Source organism: Trachypithecus francoisi, unplaced genomic scaffold (genome assembly GCF_009764315.1).
Source record: "Trachypithecus francoisi isolate TF-2019V2 unplaced genomic scaffold, Tfra_2.0 Lachesis_group12, whole genome shotgun sequence".
Taxonomy (NCBI): Eukaryota; Metazoa; Chordata; class Mammalia; order Primates; family Cercopithecidae; genus Trachypithecus; species Trachypithecus francoisi.
In genome coordinates, this window is record NW_022681457.1 from 72991383 (window position 1) to 73012401 (window position 21019).

General features: G+C 39.1%; 1 protein-coding gene across 3 annotated transcripts in view; it reads left to right on the top strand.

Annotated features, from left to right (window-relative positions):
- EPS15 (epidermal growth factor receptor pathway substrate 15) overlaps positions 1-21019 on the top strand; it is a 166255-nt gene that overhangs the window by 110614 nt on the left and 34622 nt on the right. For all 3 annotated transcript variants that reach the window (XM_033226407.1, XM_033226410.1, XM_033226409.1), the window contains 6 exons: positions 11830-11991; positions 13175-13372; positions 15357-15560; positions 17862-17975; positions 18866-18956; positions 20283-20318. In XM_033226407.1, coding sequence (XP_033082298.1) covers positions 11830-11991; positions 13175-13372; positions 15357-15560; positions 17862-17975; positions 18866-18956; positions 20283-20318 — 805 coding nt within the window. The remainder of the gene's footprint in view (positions 1-11829; positions 11992-13174; positions 13373-15356; positions 15561-17861; positions 17976-18865; positions 18957-20282; positions 20319-21019) is intronic.

Below are 21019 nucleotides of genomic sequence, written 5' to 3' on the forward strand. Positions count from 1 at the left end.
GTATCTATGTTATGCATGGTAATGAGGCACTAGACTAAGAATGATGTGGATAATTGACATCTACAAGTAATTAAAACTCTTCATAGTAGTGATCATTTTCAATTTTCTGAAGCAAAACTTATCGTAGGTGGTAACAAGTAGATTCATTACCTTTTTTGAGGTAACTGATTTACCCATTGGTACTGAGGTGTAGACTGGAAACAATATGGAATATTAAAGTCTGTAAATAACTTCAGCTCTCAAAACTTACTTTCTAATTTCCCTGGCAAAAGGCAACTCACTGGAGCTATTAATAAATGGCAGAATCAAAGAGAGTGTATTTCACTGCTTCTTTCTGACCCTACTTTCTAATGGTGGTGCTAATGAGAAATGTCAAAATGAAGACATCAGGAAGGAGAAGTAAGGGAAGTTTGACTTATCAGTACCTGCCACACTTGGGTTTTTGAGTGTTCTTGCTTTTCTCCATATTAATAAAGTCACAGTGATAATATGAGCTCATATCTCAAACACAGAAATCAAACTTTTGAAGCCAAAAGCTTTAATTTTTTTTGTTTTGTGTTTATGTAGTCTCTCTAATTCAGTTAGAGTAGAAAGTCTGCTGTGTAATTAATTTCTGAATTTTTGTTTCCTGTCTGTATTTCTGTTAATTACTGCCTTGAAAACTTTCAGTTCAGGATTTTTTTTCTTGAAGATGACTTCACATTTTATTTCATGAGATGATCACTGTTAGCTTTTATGAGATATACTACCAGTTTACCAAGTTCTGTGAACAAATTAGGCCCAAAGTGATCCAATTCCAAGGGGGAAACATTGTGAAAAGCCATTTTATCCCAAATGTCTAAGGTTTGGGTGTGTATTTTTTGTTTTGTTTTTCGTAAGGGGAGAAGGTAGACTCACATTCTTCCTACCTTAAAGAATTGCCTACGTATGATCTTATTAAAAATTTTTTTCTTCTGGCTAGTCAACAAATATTTTAGAGATTCACTCTCATATGCCTGGTTTCTTCAGTTTTGAATAGAACTTTATAGCAACAATTTGATGTCAAACAAACTTGAATTCAGTTCCTAGCTCTGCCACTTCCTAGGTTTGTGATCTTAAGTAATTAAACCATTCTACACTTTGGTTTCCTCATCTGTAACATGGGATAATAAAAATAAACACTTAAGAGCTGATGTAAGAATAAAATGAGATAGTGCAGTAAAGTGCCTCACAGAGTGATAGGCACCTGGTAAGTGTTCAGTAAATGTTCTTACTAGCTGTATTATTCCGCACCCTACAATCATCTCTTCATTACCTTCTCTTCATCTTTAAGCTCTTTCTTCTCTGATATCCATCTTCACATAGGCCTCTTGGACATAGGATTCTTCAATTTGAAAATACCCCTTTCATGGCTATTGCTGCCACCTTAACTACCAACTTATTTTTTTCTACTTTTTTTGCTTTGTGTGGCCATTTTCCCCACCTTCCTGTCTTTGTAGCGACCCTGTACAGTCTGCTGCTTGCCCATACCACACTGCATTTTCTCCCCAGGGCCAAGAATAATGTTAAGGCCAAATCTGTTGGTCCTTGTATTAGTTACTGCTTTCTTGGGTTGTATTCTTCTAGATATCCTCCTACCTCTCTGAACCTTTGCTTCCATTGACTTTGCCAGGGACAGATGGACAGACAGACTGTGTATGTGTTTATGTGTGTCCTTGCTTTCCTTCTCCATAACCCCTGTCATCTGTATACTGATAACACCCAAATGTTTATCAAGCTCTCAGCTCTCCTGAGTGCCAGTCCCACATCTCCAGTTAACCATTTTGATATTTATCATTTGAAAATTAGTATGTCTAAAATGAATCTTATTGAAAAAACTTGGCTTCTGGTTTGAACTTACTGATTTTTCTTTCTCACTACTGCCACCTGTATCACCTAATATCTAAAATCTTAAAGTCATATCAGAAGTGCTCAGTCCATTCGCTCTTGCTTTTCCTCCTAAACCAATTTAGTATGATGACTCAGATGTGGGAATCTTTACTGTTGCCCACTGCCACTGTTAATGATGGGAGGATGTCATATCTCAGAGGTTATTGGAGACAGAGGAAAAAAATGAAATACAAACCCTCCTCTTTTTTTGACTGTCTGACTCTGTACTCTGTGCCTTATATATTCTCCTTCTTATTCTCACTTTTATACCTTTTGTTGTTATAGTCCGGAATGTTCTCTACTTCCCTGCTTATATGGATTCTACCCATGCCTTAAAGCCTAGCTCATATCCCGCCACTTGTTTTAAACTTTCCCTTCTCTGTCTCTTGGTCCACACCAGTCTTTCCTGTGTTGGAACTCCCAGAGGAATATGTATCCACTTATATATGGCATGAACCATATGTTACCTGGTAGTGTTAGCTTGGTGTGATGTGTATAGATTCCAATATCTTCCTTCCTATATATTGTGAGCTCCTTGAGCTTAGAAATTGTGCCTTGGATCATATTTTTCATTATATTTGGCAATATATTGTTAGATGGAGGTAAATTTGAGGAAGCTGTTCATGATAGAAGTGAATAAACTTTGATTTTATGCATACAATTTAAAACAAGACAATACAACTAGAACCCATAGGTAGAAAAGATTGAGAGCACAGTAGTTATCATGAAAAGTCAGACTTCTTCATATTGTTCATACTACCCTCATGTAAAAGAAGCTCCCTATTACTTATATTTCATCATAAGTAAAGATTCAGTAAGTCAGAGTACTTGTCCATGTTTTTTTATTTTAATTCACTTAGTTTTTTTCTTAGATGAAGAGGGATAACTTATCTTAGATAGAAATAAAATTAGATACATGATCTCAGCATTCTTTTTCTGGCCATAATGCTCTTTAGAACATACTGGGAAGCATACGATTGAGAAATAAAGGTGTCTGTTAATGGGGTTTTCTAACACCCACCCTACTTTATTAGGCTTCCTTTCTGTTCGTTGACTTAAACATCTTGTTCTACAGTTGATACATTTTTAATATTAAGAATAGTCCTAAAACTTCCATCAGATAAAATAGTATGTCTGATTATTTCTAGTTGTAGGTTAGTTTATAGAAGTTTTCTTTTAAAAAAATAAATAATTATATAATTTTGTATAATATATAAAATATATTACTGATATTGATATGAACCATTAATATATGTTTGTGTCTGTTTCATATAAAATAGTTAAAAGGTTTAACTTTTCAAATAACTTTTAAAGTAACTTCATCAGTTGTACATCTGACTTGAGTTGCTAAAATGAAAGTTTTATTTTTTCATGTGTCTAAAATTCTTAGGTACTTGCTTAAATTTTATTTCCACTACCCCATAGCACTTCATGGGAGATAGAGGGATAGCAGATAATTTGCCATTTTCAGTAACTTCAGTGATTTCTAGAAAACAGGACATTTTCCTTGAAATTTCTTTTTAAGTAAAGCCAAGATTGCTAGCTCAAATATCCTTTAATTTCTGGATGAGTAACCTCAGATATGGCTTGCTTTGGTATTTTTCTAAAATAAACCTTGGCACTATATTGCTCTAGTCTTGTTCACTTCATCCTTGCCATGCTCCAACTGCTGCTATCTTCCTTTCTTTTGCTGTTGATGGCACTAGTAGGCAAATAGACCATGATCAGAGGAATAGAGCAGAACTAGGAAAGCATCTGCAAATGTCTTCTGTCATTCACTGGAGGGAATGGCATTCGATAGTGCTGAGCCTGTGCACACACCCAGGAAAGGATGTTCCTAAGGGCCACATTTGGGAAAGAGAAAATTACCCAAGTTCAGCAGAAGACACTGTTTGTTAGGAGCACCTTCCACTGCTCTAGTTAAGGGCATGGCGGGAGAGGAGGGAGCAGGAAGAGAGAGAGAGAGAGGTACATCTGTTGCCTTAATTTAGTCTCAGGATAAGCAATCTGTACCAAAATAAAGTAGCTAAGTATATCTAGATGCTGATATTGATATTGAAATTGCATTGCAATGGTGGTAGCCTTACAAATAATTTTCCAGTGAAACTTGTTTGTTATTAGCATGTATATTTGCATGAGTTCATTTTGATTGTGCAGTTTAATAATTTTAATTCTGTATACTGGAAAGGAAGACCTTTTTGTATGTAGTTTAGTGTTGGAATTTTTTTTTTTTTTTTGAGGCAAGAGTTTCGCTGTCGTTGCCCAGGCTGGAGTGCAATGGCACGATCTCGACTCACCGCAACCTCTGCCTCCCAAGTTCAAGCAATTCTTCTGCCTCAGCCTCCCAAGTAGCTGGGATTACAGGCATCCGCCACCACGCCTAGCTAATTTTGTATTTAGAGTAGAGACGGGGTTTTTCCATGTTGGCCAGGCTGGTCTCAAACTTCTGACCTCAGATGATCTTCTCGCCTCAGCCTCCCAAAGTGCTGGGTTTACAGGAGTGAGCCACCGTGCCTGGCCTGGAATTTTTATAGACCTTTTTTCATATTTAGAAATAGACATAGAGAGATATTAATTATAATGAATTTTAATATGGACATCTATCCAGCTTGAAGTTTCTCACTAATGTTAGGTATTTCCTCAGGAACCTTTCCTTTAAGTCCTGTATTTTTGTATTACTATGTAGATTTTTACTGCAGCTAAGAAATAAGGGAGTGAGACTGGGAAATTTGAATGAATGTGTTTGCTCTTTGGGAGAGAAAGGGCAGGAAGAAGTAAATATTATATTGGTTTGTTTATTTGCCTTCCTCTTACATAAGCCTGTCTTTTGAGGTTGTGTTTAAGTTGCTCACTAAAAATATTAAAGGAAACCAGCATTGATTCTATTATTGGTAGTTCTTACATAAAAATTTAGTCACATCAGAATATTTTTATATTGGTATTTTTGTATTTTATATTGGTAGCAATGTGATACTTAAAAAACAGCAAACGACATTTTCTGATTATAACAGTAACATGGATTCATGGTAAATTTGTAAAATGAAGAAAAGTATGAAAAAGATGTAAAAAGCCTTTCTAGAGAGAGCTATTGTTAACATTTTGCTGTACTTTCTACAAATATGTATAAATTTCTTTGTATTAATTTGTGATCATACTGTATATGCCTTTGTATTAAGCTTTTAAAGCTTAGTATCATGTCCTAGACATTTTCTTATATTATGTGACCCCCCCCCTTTTTTTTTTTTTTTTGAGACGGAGTCTTGCTCTGTGGCCCGGGCTGGAGTGCAGTGGCCAGATCTCAGCTCACTGCAAGCTCCGCCTCCCAGGCTCCCGCCATTCTCCTGCCTCAGCCTCCCGAGTAGCTGGGACTACAGGCGCCCGCCACATCGCCCGGCTAGTTTTTTGTATTTTTTAGTAGAGACGGGGTTTCACCATGTTAGCCAGGATGGTCTCGATCTCCTGACCTCGTGATCCACCCACCTCGGCCTCCCAAAGTGCTGGGATTACAGGCTTGAGCCACCGCGCCCGGCCTATGTGACCCTTTTAAGATAAATTGCATTTTTTGTCCCTGGATTTACAATAAAGGACGTCAAAATTACATCTGGCTTTAAAGATATTATTAGAGACATGAAGTGGATAAAGAAGATTTTTCTTTGGTATATGAGGGAGGGTGGGGAATATGACTACAGTATTTACTGATGGGGATAGATAACATATTTTTCCTAATCCCACTCTTGAACATATTTAGTTAAAGGGAAAGAAAAAAACTTTTTTCCCTCTAGGATTTAAAACATGCTTTTGGGACCAGCATATTGTTATATAAACCTGTATGATAACTTTATGAACAAAGTAAGGAATTTATAATAGATTATATTTTCTTTCTTTCTTTTTTTTTTTGAGATGGAGTTTTAATCTTGCTTCCCAGGCTGGTGTGCAGTGGCGCCATCTCAGCTCACTGCTGCAACTTCTGCCTCCCGGGTTCAAGTGATTCTCCTGCCTCAGTCTCCCTAGTAGCGGGAGTTACAGGCAGCCACCACCACGCCCAGCTGATTTTTTGTGTTTTTAGTAGAGATAGGGTTTCACTGTGTTGGCCAGGGTGGTCTCGAACTCCTGACCTCAGGTCATCTACCCACTTCAGCCTCCCAAAGTGCTGGGATTACAGGCATGAGCCACTTTGTCTGGCTCAATAGATTATATTTTCAAACTAACAAAATTACTTTAGATCTGCAGGTAACATTCTTTTAAAATATTTTATAGCTGAGCTAGACCAAGCACAGTGGCTCATGCTTGTAATCCCAGCATTTTGGGAGGTCAAGGCGAACAGATCATTTGAGCCTAGGAGTTTGAGACCACCCTGGGCAACATGGTAAAACCCCATCTCTACAAAAAAATTTAAAAATTAGCCAGGCATGGTGGTGCATGCCTGCAGCCCCAGCTGCTTGGGAGGCTGAGGTGGGAAGATTACTTGAACCCAGGAGGTTGAAGCTACAGTGAGCTATGATTATACCACTGCATTCTAGCCTGGGTGACAGAGCAAGACCCTGTCTTAAAAAAATAAAGGTATGTGCCACAGTGACATGTTAAAGCAGTAATGATTATTTCCAAATAATGAAAGTCTTAAATGTCAGATCAGCCTTGGTCTATAGATTATAAAAATACTGAATCAGTTTAGAAGTGTAGATACTATTTAAAAAAATTTTTAAAACATTTGTCATAGGTTAGTTTGGGGTATTAATGAATAGCTATAGTTTAAATATGTAGTGAAGTGTTTCATATTATGTAAAAAGAATGTAAGTCTTTTCTTTCTTTCAGTCTCATATATGTTTCCCATTAGTTTCTCCCACATACTAAAATCCTATGATAGTTACAGTCATTGCTTAATCCCCTGGAATGTGCCAGGCATTGTACAAGATTTTGGATAATCAAAGAAAGATGAAGCATGGACACTGTCCTTTAGAAGTTTGTAATTTAGAGGTAGCCATGATTACAGTGTATTAAGTGTGACAGCAGAGGTTAGGAACAAACAGTAGAGTTTGAGCACAGGTGAAGGAACCCAAGATGAGTCTGAAGAATCAATAGTGGGTTTCCAGGTACCTATGGTGTAGAAGGACATTGAAGACAGAAGTTATGGCTTGTGGAAAGGCATAGGGTCATTGAAATATGTTGTCTGTTGGAGAAAGAATAGGGTCTTCTGAGGCTGGGTCACAGGTGAATATGAGAGGAAGAGAAGGTAGAACCCAGAACTGAAAGTTTTAATGTGTCTTGCAGTGAGTTTTACTTAATCCTGTAGATAAGAGGGAATATCACATGTTTTTAAAGTAACAGTGACTAGAGAAAACTCCTTTGCAGTGAGGTTTTTTTTTTTTTTGAGATGGAGTCTTGCTCTGTCGCCCAGGCTGGAGTGCAGTGGTGCAATCTTGGCTCACTGCAAGCTCCACCTCCCGGGTTCTCCTGCCTCAGCCTCCCAAGTAGCTGGGACTACAGGCACCCACCACCACGCCTGGCTAATTTTTTGTGTTTTTAGTAGAGATGGGGTTTCACCATGTTAGCCAGGATGGTCTCGATCTCCTGACCTCGTGATCTGCCTGCCTCGGCCTCCCAAAGTGCTGGGATTACAGGCAGTGAGTTATTTTTTAAGCAAGTTGGAAATCAGGAATAGGAAGAAACAAAGGGAGAAAACCCAGTTGTATATCAAGGAAGGAACGATGGAAGCTAAAATAATTTAGTAAACAGCTTAAAGAGAGATTTTAAGGTAGAATCTATAGGACATGTATGAATGGAGAAAATCAAAGATGAATCTGAAGTTACTAGACTGGGTGATAGAGAAATTGAAGTCATTTTTCTCTTTTGGCATGGGTTTATTCAGAGCCAATGCCATGTGCATATCTAAAGCCATATCTCTATATGGTATGGATTACTTAACAGTGTAGGCAAGGTTAAAAATTTAGACGTAAAAAAATTAGGCATGCTGGTAAATTAATGATAAAGTACTAAAGGAGTTCACCAGTTTGAAACTATGATCACACAGACTCACGGAATGTTAGCATTGGAAAGTCTTTCGTGATCATCTATTGTGTTGGCATTTTCAAAGGAATTTTAAAAATAAATTATAGTAAATAATCTATAAACATTTTTGTCAAAGGAATCAGAAAGAGAACATCTAATTCTTTTTTAATATTATTATACTTTAAGTTCTGGGGTACATGTGTGGAATGTACAGGTTTGTTACATAGGTATACATGTGCCATGGTGGTTGGCTGCACCTGTCAACCTGTCATCTAGGTTTTAAGCCCTGCATGCATTAGGTATTTGTCCTAATGCTCTGCCTCCCCTTGTCCCCCACCTCCCAACATGCCCTGGTCCATTAGTTCTCATAGTTCCTGTGTCCATTAGTTCTCATAGTTCAACTCCCACTTATGAGTGAGAACATGCGGTGTTTGGTTTTCTTTTCATGTGTTAGTTTGCTGAGAATGATGGTTTCCAGCTTCATCCATGTCCCTGCAAAGGACATGAACTCATTATTTTTTATGGCTGCATAGTATTCCATGGTATATATGTGCCACATTTCCTTTATCTAGTCTATCATTGATGGGCATTTGGGTTGGTTCCAAGTCTTTGCTATTGTAAATAGTGCTGCAGTAAACATACGTGTGCATGTGTCTTTATAGTAGAATGATTTATAATCCTTTGGGTATATACCCAGTAATGGGATAGCTGGGTCAAAAATGGTATTTCTAGTTCTAGATCCTTGAGGAATCACCACACTGTCTTTCACAATGGTTGAACTAATTTACACTCCCACTAATAGTGTAAACGCATTCCTATTTTTCCACATCCTCTCCAGAATCTGTTGTTTCCTGACGGGTTAATGAGAGAACATCTGATTCTTAAGAAACCTAGGCAAATCAAAAATCTATATAATACAGTAAAGAATAATTCAATTTAGAAGGGGCATAAGCAGATTTAACTAAGATTTAAAATGTACTTATTTCCTCATTTAAAATTTCTTCTCCTTCAATATTTTTTTTTTTTTTTTGAGATGGAGTCTTGCTCTGTTGCCCAGGCTGGAGTGCAGTGGCCGGATCTCGGCTCACTGCAAGCTCCGCCTCCCGGGTTTATGCCATTCTCCTGCCTCAGCCTCCCGAGTAGCTGAGACTACAGGCGCCCGCCACCTCGCCCGGCTAGTTTTTTGTATTTTTTTTATAGTAGAGACGGGGTTTCACCGTGTTAGCCAGGATGGTCTCGATCTCCTGACCTCGTGATCCGCCCGTCTCGGCCTCCCAAAGTGCTGGGATTACAGGCTTGAGCCACTGCGCCCGGCCTCCTTCAATATTATAATTTCAGGTCTCTTAAAATAAGGACTGAATTAAAATACAGAAATTGTGTTTTCTTCCAGAAATCAAGTGTCCCTGCATCTTAAATTTTCTGTACAGTTCCATTTATCAGTCCTTTGTGCAAGAGTTAGCAATTCATGACACAAGGGTCACTTTCTGCCTTTCTTTGCAGAGTTGATGACACTCATCAAACATCATCCGAATTCCTCAAGTATCATCCGTTCAGCTGCTGCCTTTGAGTTCCCCTTCTTGTCTGCCTGCTCTGCCTGGGCTTTAAAGGAATTTTTTAAAGAAAGCAACATATTTTTAGACTAACCAGTTGGTTAAGAAAATATAAGATAAAAAGCAATTATTGAAAGCATTGTTCAGTGTTCTATTTAATCACAGAAACATCTGCATGTATTTGAAAAATAGTGACACACGTGAGACATTTAGTCTGCAGATAGTATATCACATGATGGTTAAGAGCTCAGGCTGTAGAGTCAACCCAGTTTGAATCCATAGCTTACTATTTTTAACTTTGGACAAGTTACCTACATATCAGTGCTTCAGTTTTCTCATCTGTAAAATCTGAATATTAGTACCTAATTGATAGATCTGTCATATAGACTATAAATAAGTTAGTATATTTGAAGAGCCTAGAACAGAACTAGCACATTGTAAGTAACATTTAAAGTGTTGGCTATTATCATGGTGGTGCTATCTTGTGTAACCTATGCAGTAATTCAGAGACCTTTTACTTTTAAGTGTCTCTTCTGTTCTTAGATTCTTGTTCTGGTGAATGACTATTGGGACCTTTGAGTAGATACTGTTTTTAGAAATTTGTGTTCAGTTTTACCTCACCCTCTTTGAGATATTTGCCCACCTCCTGCTGACATATACTTTGGAGTTACTAATCCCTGAGCCACTGCGCCTGGCTTTTTAAAAATTTCTGTAGTTCTTGTTATTAAGCATGAGGTCTGGTATGTACATGGATGAATAAATAATATAACATTTTCAAAATGGTTCATCCTTTTTTGTTTTGTTTTAAGAAATCTTTTCCTACACTGAGATCTGCATTTCTTCTACACATTTTAAAGTTAGCCTTTTATATTAGATCCATAATTTAACTGGAATTGATTTTTCCTTTTTTTTTTTTTTGAGACAGTGTCTCACTCTGTTGCCCAGTCTGGGCATGCTGTGGAATGATCACAGCTCACTGCAGCCTTGACCTCCTAGGCTCAAGAGATCCTCCCACCTCAGCCTCCCGAGTAGCTGGGACCACAGGCACTTGCTACCACGTCCAGCTAATTTTTTTTTTTTTGGGGGGGATGGAGTTTTGCTCTTGTTGCCCAGCCTGGAGTGCAATGCATGATCTCGGCTCACTGCAACATCTGCCTCCCGGGTTCAAGTGATTCTCCTGCCTCAAGCCTCCAAGTAGCTGGGATTACAGGCATGTGCCACCACGCCTGGACGCCGGGCTAATTTTTTTTTTTTTTTTTTTTTTTTTTGCATTTTTAGTAGAGATGGGGTTTCTCCATGTTGGTCAGGCTGGTCTCGAACTCCTGACCTCACATGATCCGCCTGCCTCGGCCTCCCAAAGTGCTGGGATTACAGATGTGAGCCACTGCACCCAGCCCATGTCTGGCTAATTTTTAAATATTTGTAGAGACAGATCTCATTATGTTGTCCAGGCTGGTCTCAAACTCCTGGGCTCAAGCAGTCCTCCTGCCTCAGCCTCCCAAAATGCTGAGATTACAAGCGTGAACCATCCCACTTGACCTATAATTAATTTTTCTGTTTGCTGTCATTTAGAGATTCACTTGAAATTTTTTTTGCCATATGGGTATGCCTGACATCATTTGCTGAATATTATTTTTTTTAGAAATGGGATCTTGCTCTGTTGCCTAAGCTAGAGTGCAGTGGCGTGATCAGAATTCACTGCAGCCTCGAACTCCTGAACTCAGGCAATCCTCAAACCTGTACCTTCCAAGTAGCTGGGACTACAGGCATATGCCAGTGCACCCAGCTACAATTCAGGGTTTTGAGTAGAGGAGTGACATGATATGATACAGGTTTTTAACAGTAGCTGATGTGCTGAAATTCACTGAAAGGTAGCATGAGTGAAAGTAGGAATACCAATTAGAAGGCAAGAGAGAGATAAGAATGACTTGGACCAAGTTTGAAAAAGGTGGTCAGTTTCAAGAAGGTTGCAACAGGATTTGCTGACAGATTAGAGATGAGAGGTGAAAGAAAGAGTCCAAGAAGGTGCCATGTGGGGTTTTTTTGACCAGAGAATCTGAGAGGGGAAAGATTGAGCTTAAAACAGATTTGTGGGGAAATTCCAGGAGTTCTATTTTCAACATGTTAGCAAAGCCCATCACACGTCCAAGGACAGATTTGAGTTAGCAAATTGAATATCTAAATTTGGATTCTAAGAAAGATGTCCTCAAGTAAAGATTGTATTTAAAGCTGTTAAGTACCCTAGTCTCATCAACACAATATATTCAATAAGACTTTATTCTTTCTTAAGGCAGATTTAAAATGACTAACTTAACTCTCCCCTACCCACAAAGAAAATAAATATATTAATTTTCTTGGATTTTAGGATCTTCAAGATGAAGTTCAAAGGGAGAATACTAATCTGCAAAAACTACAGGCCCAGAAACAGCAGGTACAGGAACTCCTTGATGAACTGGATGAGCAGAAAGCCCAGCTGGAGGAGCAACTCAAGGAAGTCAGAAAGAAATGTGCTGAGGAGGCCCAACTGGTAATATCTGGCTATTTCCTGCTGCCTGCATCTATACGTTAGTTGCTTTTCCTGGCTTAAGATGAAAACATTCTCTACTTTTTGTTATTGGTGGTGGTAGTTGGCAATCTAGTCAGCATTTGGGTTCGTGGGGGCGATGGAGCAAGGTTCATACAAAAATTACAGGCCTTCTTTAGAGGAAATAGGGCAGTTAATGAACTGTTTTTCCAAATTTTTGTTAGAAATATGTGCCTATACCTTCAACTCTCCTCTATCCCTCCACCAGTTAGCCTTCTCTACGAAAACCAGCCATCAAAAAACATCATAATTGGCCAGGCACAGTGGCTTACACCTGTAATCCTAGCACTTTGGGAGTCTGGGGTGGGGGAAATTGCTGGAGCCCAGGAGTTGGAGACCAGCCTGGGAAACATGGAGAAATCCCATCTCTACAAAAAATATGAAAGGCGGCTGGGCGCAGTGGCTCATGCCTGTAATCCCAGCACCTTGGGAGGCCGAGGTGGGCAGATCACGAGGTTAGGAGATCGAGACCACGGTGAAACCCGTCTCTACTAAAATTACAAAAAATTAGCCGGGTGCGGTGGTGGGCACCTGTAGTCCCAGCTACTCAGGAGGATGAGCCAGGAGAATGGCTTGAACCCAGGAGGTGGAGCTTGCAGTGAGCCGAGATCACACCACTGCACTCCAGCCTGGGCAACAGAGCAAGACTCCGTCTCAAAAAAAAAAAAGTTTTTTTTGAAAGCCAGGCGTGGTGGCCCACATCTGTAATCCCACCTACTCGAGAGACTAAGGTGAGAGGATCACCTGAGCCTGGGAAAGTTGAGCCTGAAGTGAGCTGTGATCGTGCCACTGCACTCCAGCCTGAGTGACAGAGTGAGACTGTCTCAAAGAAATAAAACAACAACAACAATAAAACACCATAAATAGGCCTGCGTATGGCTGGGCATGCTCCTATAGTCCCACCTACTCAGGAGGATCACTTGAGCCCAGGAGTTTGAATCCAGCCTGGGCAACATAGCAAGACTCTCTCTCTCTCAATTAAATAAATTATTTGCTATTGCTGTCAAAAAAAAAAAACCCACCAGAATAGTAAAGTAAACTAAACAAATAAATGTATTGCATTTTGGAACATTTCAATGACATCTCTTTTAATCCCCATTTCTTCTCATTCACTTTCACATTATAGATCTCTTCTCTGAAAGCTGAATTAACTAGTCAGGAATCACAGATCTCCACTTATGAAGAAGAATTGGCAAAAGCTAGAGAAGAACTGAGCCGTCTACAGCAAGAAACAGCAGAATTGGAGGAGAGTGTAGAGTCAGGGAAGGCTCAACTGGAACCTCTTCAGCAGCACCTACGAGATTCGCAACAGGAAATTAGTTCAGTAAGTCTTTGTAAAGCAAGAAATATACTCAAATGGATCTTCTGTATCCTTTAGTCAGTTATACTTTCCAACTTCTGCTCCTTCAACCTCTTGCCTGGTTTACTGTTCATTTTTCAGTCATTTTATACAATAGTTTTTTTTTTTTTGTCACCTGTTGTATATTGAAACTATCATACATCTTGTCATTGGAGTAGTGATTAAGAGTGTGGACTTTGTGGCTGGATGGTCTAGGTTTAAGTACTGGTCTGGCACTTACTAGCTAAATCACCTTAGTGTCAGATTCTTCATCTTCAAAATTGGAGGATTAATAAATACCCTACCCCTTAAGGCCACTGTGAAGATTAATGAGGCAAAGCCTGTAAGACATTTTAGCATGGTGCTTAGTATATAAATGTTCAATAAATGTTGCTTATTTTATAAACAATAACTTAGTTTCTTCTGTTTTGTGATTCTAATTTTGAATTCACATTTACTAATTTGGAAGCTTGTTTCTTAAGGAAATTGTTCCTTCTGTAGATAAATGTGCAGTGTTATAGTTGGTCTTATGTATAGATCCTTTGCTTTTTTATTTCCAGGTTTCCCTACATGAAGACTAATGTTTTAATGAATGATGAGATAGGGCTGGGTATTGTGGCCCGTGCCTGTAATCCCAGCACTTTGGGAGGGTGAGGCAGCGGATCACTTGAGGCCGAGATTTCGAGACCATCCCTGCCAACATGACCAAACTCTATTTCTACTGAAAGATACAAAAATTAGCTGGGCATGGTGGTGCCTGCCTGTAATCCCAGCTGCTTGGGAGCCTGAGGCACGAGAATCACTTGAGCCTGGGAGGCCGAGGTTGCATTGAGCTCAGATCACACCACTGCACTCCACCCTGGGCAACAGAGTGAGAATCTGTCTCAAAAAATAAAAACTAAAAAAAAAAAAAGGATGATTAGACAAACACAGAGATCATGGAATCTATTTCTTTCATTATGAATTTGAAAAAATTAAAGCCAAGGAAGTTCAAGTAACTTTCTCATGGTTACATATCCTTGAAAAGGGCTACATCTGAAATCCAGTTCTTCTAAAATCCAGTCCAGTGTGCTCAGTTATTACATAGAATGAAGTCCTTCACCTTTGTGCCTCCTTACCCCCTATTATCTGGCAGCTGAGTACCTACCTACTCATTCGTCATGCAAGATATACCTTAAATTCTTATTTCTTTATGATATTTTCTGCATTCTGCTTTTGTTGGACTTTGTATTTCTATTATAGCAGTAATAAGATTTTTCCCTGCATATTTGCTTATATGTCTGTCTCTCCTAGCAGACTGATGGTTTTGGTCCAGGAACTTACACATTTAAAAAAATCCCTATCATTTAGCACAGTTCTTGTCCTAATGTAGGTACTCAATAAACAGGTAACCTGAAAGAGTTGTAGTGAGAATGCTGCCAGATGAATGGATATTCTTTAAACTGTTTTCTTTTTTTGAATTTCTTTTAAAAAAAGGAATACTTATTGTCAGAAATTACTGAATCCTTCCTCTTAGTCATGTAGCATTCCCAGAAGATTCTTCTTAAAGGAAGCAAATGTATCCTAGACCAAGTCTATGGGTATAACCATTTTTATTTTATTTATTTTTTTGAGACAGGGTCTCATTCTGTCACTCTGGAGTGTAGTGGTGTGATCATGGCTCACTGCAGCCTTGACCTCTGGGTTTAAGTGATCCTCCCTTCTCAGCCTCCTAACTGGGACTACAGGTGCACTCCATCATGCCCAGCTAATTTTTATATTTCTTGTAGAAATGAGGTTTCACCGTGTTGCTCAGGCTGGTCTTGAACTCCTGGGTTGAAGCAGTCCTCCTGCCTCAGTTTCCCAAAGTGTTGAGATTATAGGCAAGAGCTGCCACACCTAGCCCGTCAGGAAGTGGAGGAGGGCATTTTTATGTTACATGTCTTTTGAGTAATAAATTCTGTTCTGTATTCTCGCTTTGTGTTGGCAGATGCAAATGAAACTGATGGAAATGAAAGATTTGGAAAATCATAATAATACGTTAAATTGGTGCAGTAGCCCACACAGCATTCTTGTAAATGGAGCTACAGATTATTGCAGCCTCAGCACCAGCAGCAGTGAAACAGCCAACCTTAATGAACATACTGAAGGCCAGAGCAACCTAGAGTCTGAGCCCATACATCAGGAATCTCCAGTGAGTCTAATACTTTCATAACCTTCATAATCAACTTCCTTGTGCAGATCCAAGTTTCATTGGCATTATATCTAATATAAATACATGGCCTTGCCTCCTGTGAGAACAATTGAGATTTCCTTTTTAGAGGCAGAGAGTGAGTCCTAATTCAAACAATTGTACATTTTAACTAGTATAGTATAAAAAGATAACTTCAGCTGTTTTTTTGGAGACGTTTTGCTCTTTTTGCCCAGGCTGGAGTGCAGTGGTGTGATCTTGGCTTACTGCAACCTCTGCCTCCTGAGTAGCTGGGATTACAGTCTCATGCCACCATACCCAACTAATGTTTTGTATTTTTAGTAGAGATGGGGTTTCATCATGTTGGCCAGGCTGGTTTTGAATTCCTGACCTCAAGTGACCCACCTGCTTTGGCCTCCCAAAGTGCAGGGATTACAGGCATGAGCCACCATGCCCAGCCAGCTAATTTATTTTTTATAGAGCCTGTTTTTAAAACACTTGTTCTGTAAAGTAAAACTTTTTTTTAAGTACCTCACCCAAAACTATAATAATTTTTCTTACATAGTGTTAAGGACATTCATTTACCAATTATTTGGAGAGTACCAACTATGTGCAAGAGTGCTGTACTACATAAGAGCTACAGAGACAAGAGACCTCAATCTTTCCTTCAAGCAGCATACAGTGTAGTAGTGTAACACTGTGTTAGAGGGCTGTACTAAAGGAAGCACAGAATTTTCAGATCGGAGAGTTTGGAGGGTGTTCATAAAGATTTTGTTGGGAAAAGCTTTGCAAGTGAGCTTTGGCAAGTGAGAAAGGGTTAAGCTAAGAAGAGGAGGATACATTCCTGCCAGAGAAAACAGTATTAGTGTAGGTACAAGGTGGAAGAATACATGCAGCACAGAATCTTGAGAAGTTCTGAAGGATATCTTGTGATGATGGAGAGGGGATTGGTAAGAGATGAGGCGCTCCTAGAAGGCATCTGCATTACCTCTGGTGCTTATCAAAGTATAGGTGATTCCCCAGACTTGCTGAACTAGTTTCTGGGATAGAGCCAGATATGTGTATTTTTAAAACACATTCTATGGGTGATTGTCATGTGTACCTGGATAAAAATGACCACTTTTAGGTCAGAAAGTGCCAGAAGGTGAGAAATTTAGATTCATCTTAAAGCTTTGGGGGATTTATCCTACTACAGTGAACAGCCATTGAAGAATTTTAAGCAAGAAGTGATGTGATTAACTTTTAGAAATGTGGAAAACGAATTAGAGAGTCAGACTGTAGAAGGGATAATGAGAAGAATAAAAGTTTGAGAGGTATTAAAAGTGAAAAGTTAACAGACTTGATTTTATTTACACAGTACAGTCATGTATGGATTATACAATATTCTTTCAAGTGCAAAAGGCAGATTACTAGATTATCCTTCAAATAGATAAGGGTGGTATAAAATAGATATTGCCCCTGCTACTTTTTTTTTTTTTTTTTTTTTTTTTGAGACAGAGTCTCGCTCTGTTGCCCAGGCTGGAGTGCAGTGGCGCGGTCTCGGCTCACTGCAACCTCTGCCTCCTAAGTTCAAGCTATTCTCCTGCCTCAGCCGCCCAAGTAGCTGGGACTAGAGACGCGTGCCACCACGCCTGGCTAATATTTTGCATTTTTAGTAGAGACAGGGTTTCACCGTGTTAGCCAGGATGGTCTCGATCTCCTGACCTCGTGATCTGCCTGCCTTGGCCTCCCATAGCATTGGGATTACAGGCGTGAGCCACCGCACCCGGTCTGCCCCTACTACTTCTTAAGTCTTTCACCCACTCGTCTAAATGAAGAAGACAATGGGAAGCCATTGAAGAATTTTAACCAGAAGGGTCATGATCACATCCAAATCTTAGAGCTGTTAGTTTGGCTACAATAAGGAGAAGAGATTGGAAATGCACGTATTGCAGGCAGGAAAGCAGTTGGAAGGAAGACTGCTATAGTAATTGGAACCAAAGATAATAATACTGTAAGTGACTGATAGTGACAGTGAGGATGGAGAAGAAGGCAAGGATTTGAAAAAGAGGTAAGAGGTAGACTGAGCAAGAGTTGGAGTCTTATTCTAACTGAGGATTAAAGATGACCTGAAGGTTTCTGACATGAATGACTTTGATGCTTGATGACACCATTTCCCTAAAAAAGATTATAGAAGGAGAAATTATTTGATGCATACGTTCTGCTTGTCTTTTTATTTTTAAATAATTTTTGGTTATCTTTAGTCAGTTGTCTCTGCCAAGTCAAAAAGTATATTGTTAATCTACTTGCGTTAATATTTTGTAGGCAAGAAGTAGTCCTGAACTACTGCCTTCTGGTGTGACTGATGAAAATGAGGTGACTACAGCTGTTACTGAAAAAGTTTGTTCTGAACTCGATAATAACAGACATTCAAAAGAGGTAAAAATAATTTTATATTAACATTGGAGACTCATAAGGGTGGAAGGACAGGAGGGGGTGAATTATCAGACATTACTTAATGGGTACAAGGTACATTATTCAGATGATAGATACATCAAAAGCCCCGACTTTACCATTAGGCAATATAGTGATGTAACAGAATTCCACTTGGACCCCTTGAATTTATACATATAAAATAAATAAATAATAAATGTTCTTAATAGCTGGATGTGGTGGCAAGTGCCTGTAGTCCCAACTACTCAGGAGGCTGAAGTAGGTGGATTGCTTGAGCCTGAGTTGGAGGCACTAGGCAACATAGAGAGACCTTATCTCTAAAAATTAAGTGATATATTTTTAAAATGTCCTTATCACTGTTTTCCTTAGATGAATTATACACTATTTTAGGCGAAGGAAAGAGAAACGTGTTAAATGTACTTTATGACTAGAGAAATATTTGTTACATTACCATCAGTTGATTTTTCTTTTGTTTTCGAGACTAAGTTTCACTTTGTTGCCCAGGCTTGAGTGCAATGGCGCGATCTCGGCTCACTGCAACCTCCACCTCCAAGGTTCAGGTGATTCTCCTGCCTCAGCCTCCCAAGTAGCTGGGACTACAGGCATGTGCCACCACGCCCAGCTAATTTTTGTATTTTTGGTAGAGACGGGGTTTCACCATGTTGGCCAGGATGGTCTCTCTCTCTTGACCTTGTGATCCGCCCACATCAGCCTCCCAAAGTGCTGGGATTACAGGTGTGAGCCACTGTGCCCAGCCCATCAGTTGATTTTTTCAAAGCATGTGTATGACCTGAATGTGTGTTATTTTATTTTAAAATGGTACCTTTTAAAACTTTGGTTTCTAAAAAAAAATTTTAATTAAAAATTATTTTTAGGAAGATCCATTTAATGTAGACTCAAGTTCGCTGACAGATCCAGTTGCAGATACAAACTTGGATTTTTTCCAGTCTGATCCTTTCGTTGGCAGTAAGTATTCTTTTTTTTTTTCTATTATAGATTTACCCAAAAAAAGGCTTTGTAATATGTAAACTAAGGATTAAGGCTTCGGTTTCAATAGCCTACCAACTCAGTCTGTCACCCAGGCTGGAGTGCAGTGGCACAATCTCAGCTCACTGCAACCTCCACCTCCTGGGTTCAAGCAGTTCTCCCGTCTCAGCCTCTTGAGTAGCTGGGGCTACAGGCACCCACCACCACACCCGGCTAACTGTATGTATGTATGTATGTATGTATGTATGTATTTAGAGATGGAGTCTCGCTCTTTTGCCAGGCTGGAGTGCAGTGGCACAATCTTGACTCACTGCAACCTCTGCCTCCTGAATTCAAGTGATTCTCCTGCCTCAGCCTCCCAAGTAGTTGGGATTATGGGCGCCTGCCACCACACCCAGCTAATTTTTGTATTTTTAGTAGAGGCGGGGTTTCACCATGTTGGCCAGGATGGTCTCCATCTCTTGACCTCATGATCCGCCTACTTTGGCCTCCCAAAGTGCTGGGATTACAGGCGTGAGCCACTGCGCCTGGCCTGCTTTGTATTTTCCTGCTGACTAATGTTGAACATCTTTCTAGATGCTTATTGGCCATTTGTATGTCTTTTTTGGAAAAGTGTTTATTCAATTTTGGTGAAGTCCAATTATCTATTTTTTTCTTCTATCACTTGTGCTTTTGGTGTTATCTACGAAACTATTACCTTAGTCACAAAGATTTAATGCTTTCTTTGTCTAAGAGTTTTATAGTTTTGCTATTACAGTTAGATCTTTGATCCATTTTGAGTTTATTTTTGTATGTGATGTGAGATAGGGGTCAAGTTTCATTCTTTTGCATGTGGATATCCAGTTGTCCTAACACCATTTATTGAAAAGACTGTCCTTTGTCCATTTTGTGTTCTTGGTACTCTTTTCAAAAATCAAATGACCATAATGTAAGGATTTATTTCTGGACTCTTCAATCCTGTAAGAATTTTTTTTTTTTTTTTTTGCTTCAGTAAAGCTCAGTATCTTTATTTCTGAACTGGTGATAATAACACCCTCCCAGTACTCTTGTGAAGAGTAGAGGTTTTGTTAGTAAAATTTTTGCTGTAATGTCTTCTCCTCCATCTGTAACCTCAACTTGTGATCAAGGTAAGTATAGTTGGCTGTACATTTAATAAGGTCAATGACATTCCTTATTTTATCTACTTTGAAGTGAAGTTATTGAAATAAACTTTGCTTTGCTTTTGTTTTAAAGTTACCCTTTGAGTAACGGTGTCATCACAGTAAATATTATTATTTGGATTTCTTTCTGTTTATTTTATCACAGGTGATCCTTTCAAAGATGATCCTTTTGGAAAAATCGGTCAGTATCTTACTGAGTTTCATCTTAGCTTTCATTCATTTCTGCTTAATAATAAACTTATGTTATTTGGGTCTGAAACTGAAGCCCCAGTAAGATACTCTATGTGCCTGGCATTTTCATAAAGAAAGTAGTAAATTCTTGAGATTTTGCTTAATAAATTGTTGCTTTACTTTTACTTCTCTTTTTTTTTTTTTTTTTTTTTTTTTTTCTGGTGTTTTTTGTTTCTGAGACAGGGTCTTATTCTGTCACCCAGGCTGGAATGCAGTGGTGTGATCATGGCTCACTGCAGCCTCGACTTCCTGGGCTCAACTAGTCCTCCTGCCTCAGCCTCCTGAGTACCTAGGTCTACAGGCTCATGCCAGCACACCTGACTAATTTTTTTAAAAATTTTTTGTGGAGACAGGGTCTCACTGTGTTGCCCAGGTTGATCTCAAACTCCTGGGCTCAAGCAGTCCTCCTACCTCCGCCTCCCAGAGTGCTACAATGAGAGACAGGCATGAGCCACTGTGCCCAGTAGGTTTACTTTTTTAAAAACGGCATTAGTGTTTAGACTTTGGTGCTTTTAATATTTATTCTGATTCCTCCTTACTAACTAAAGGTTTGGTGAGCATAATGATCTATACTACTTCGGGATTTAGAATGTAATTTTGTTTTCCTATGATTATAGCCCACATATGTGATTAGAGGAAGAGGATCTTGAA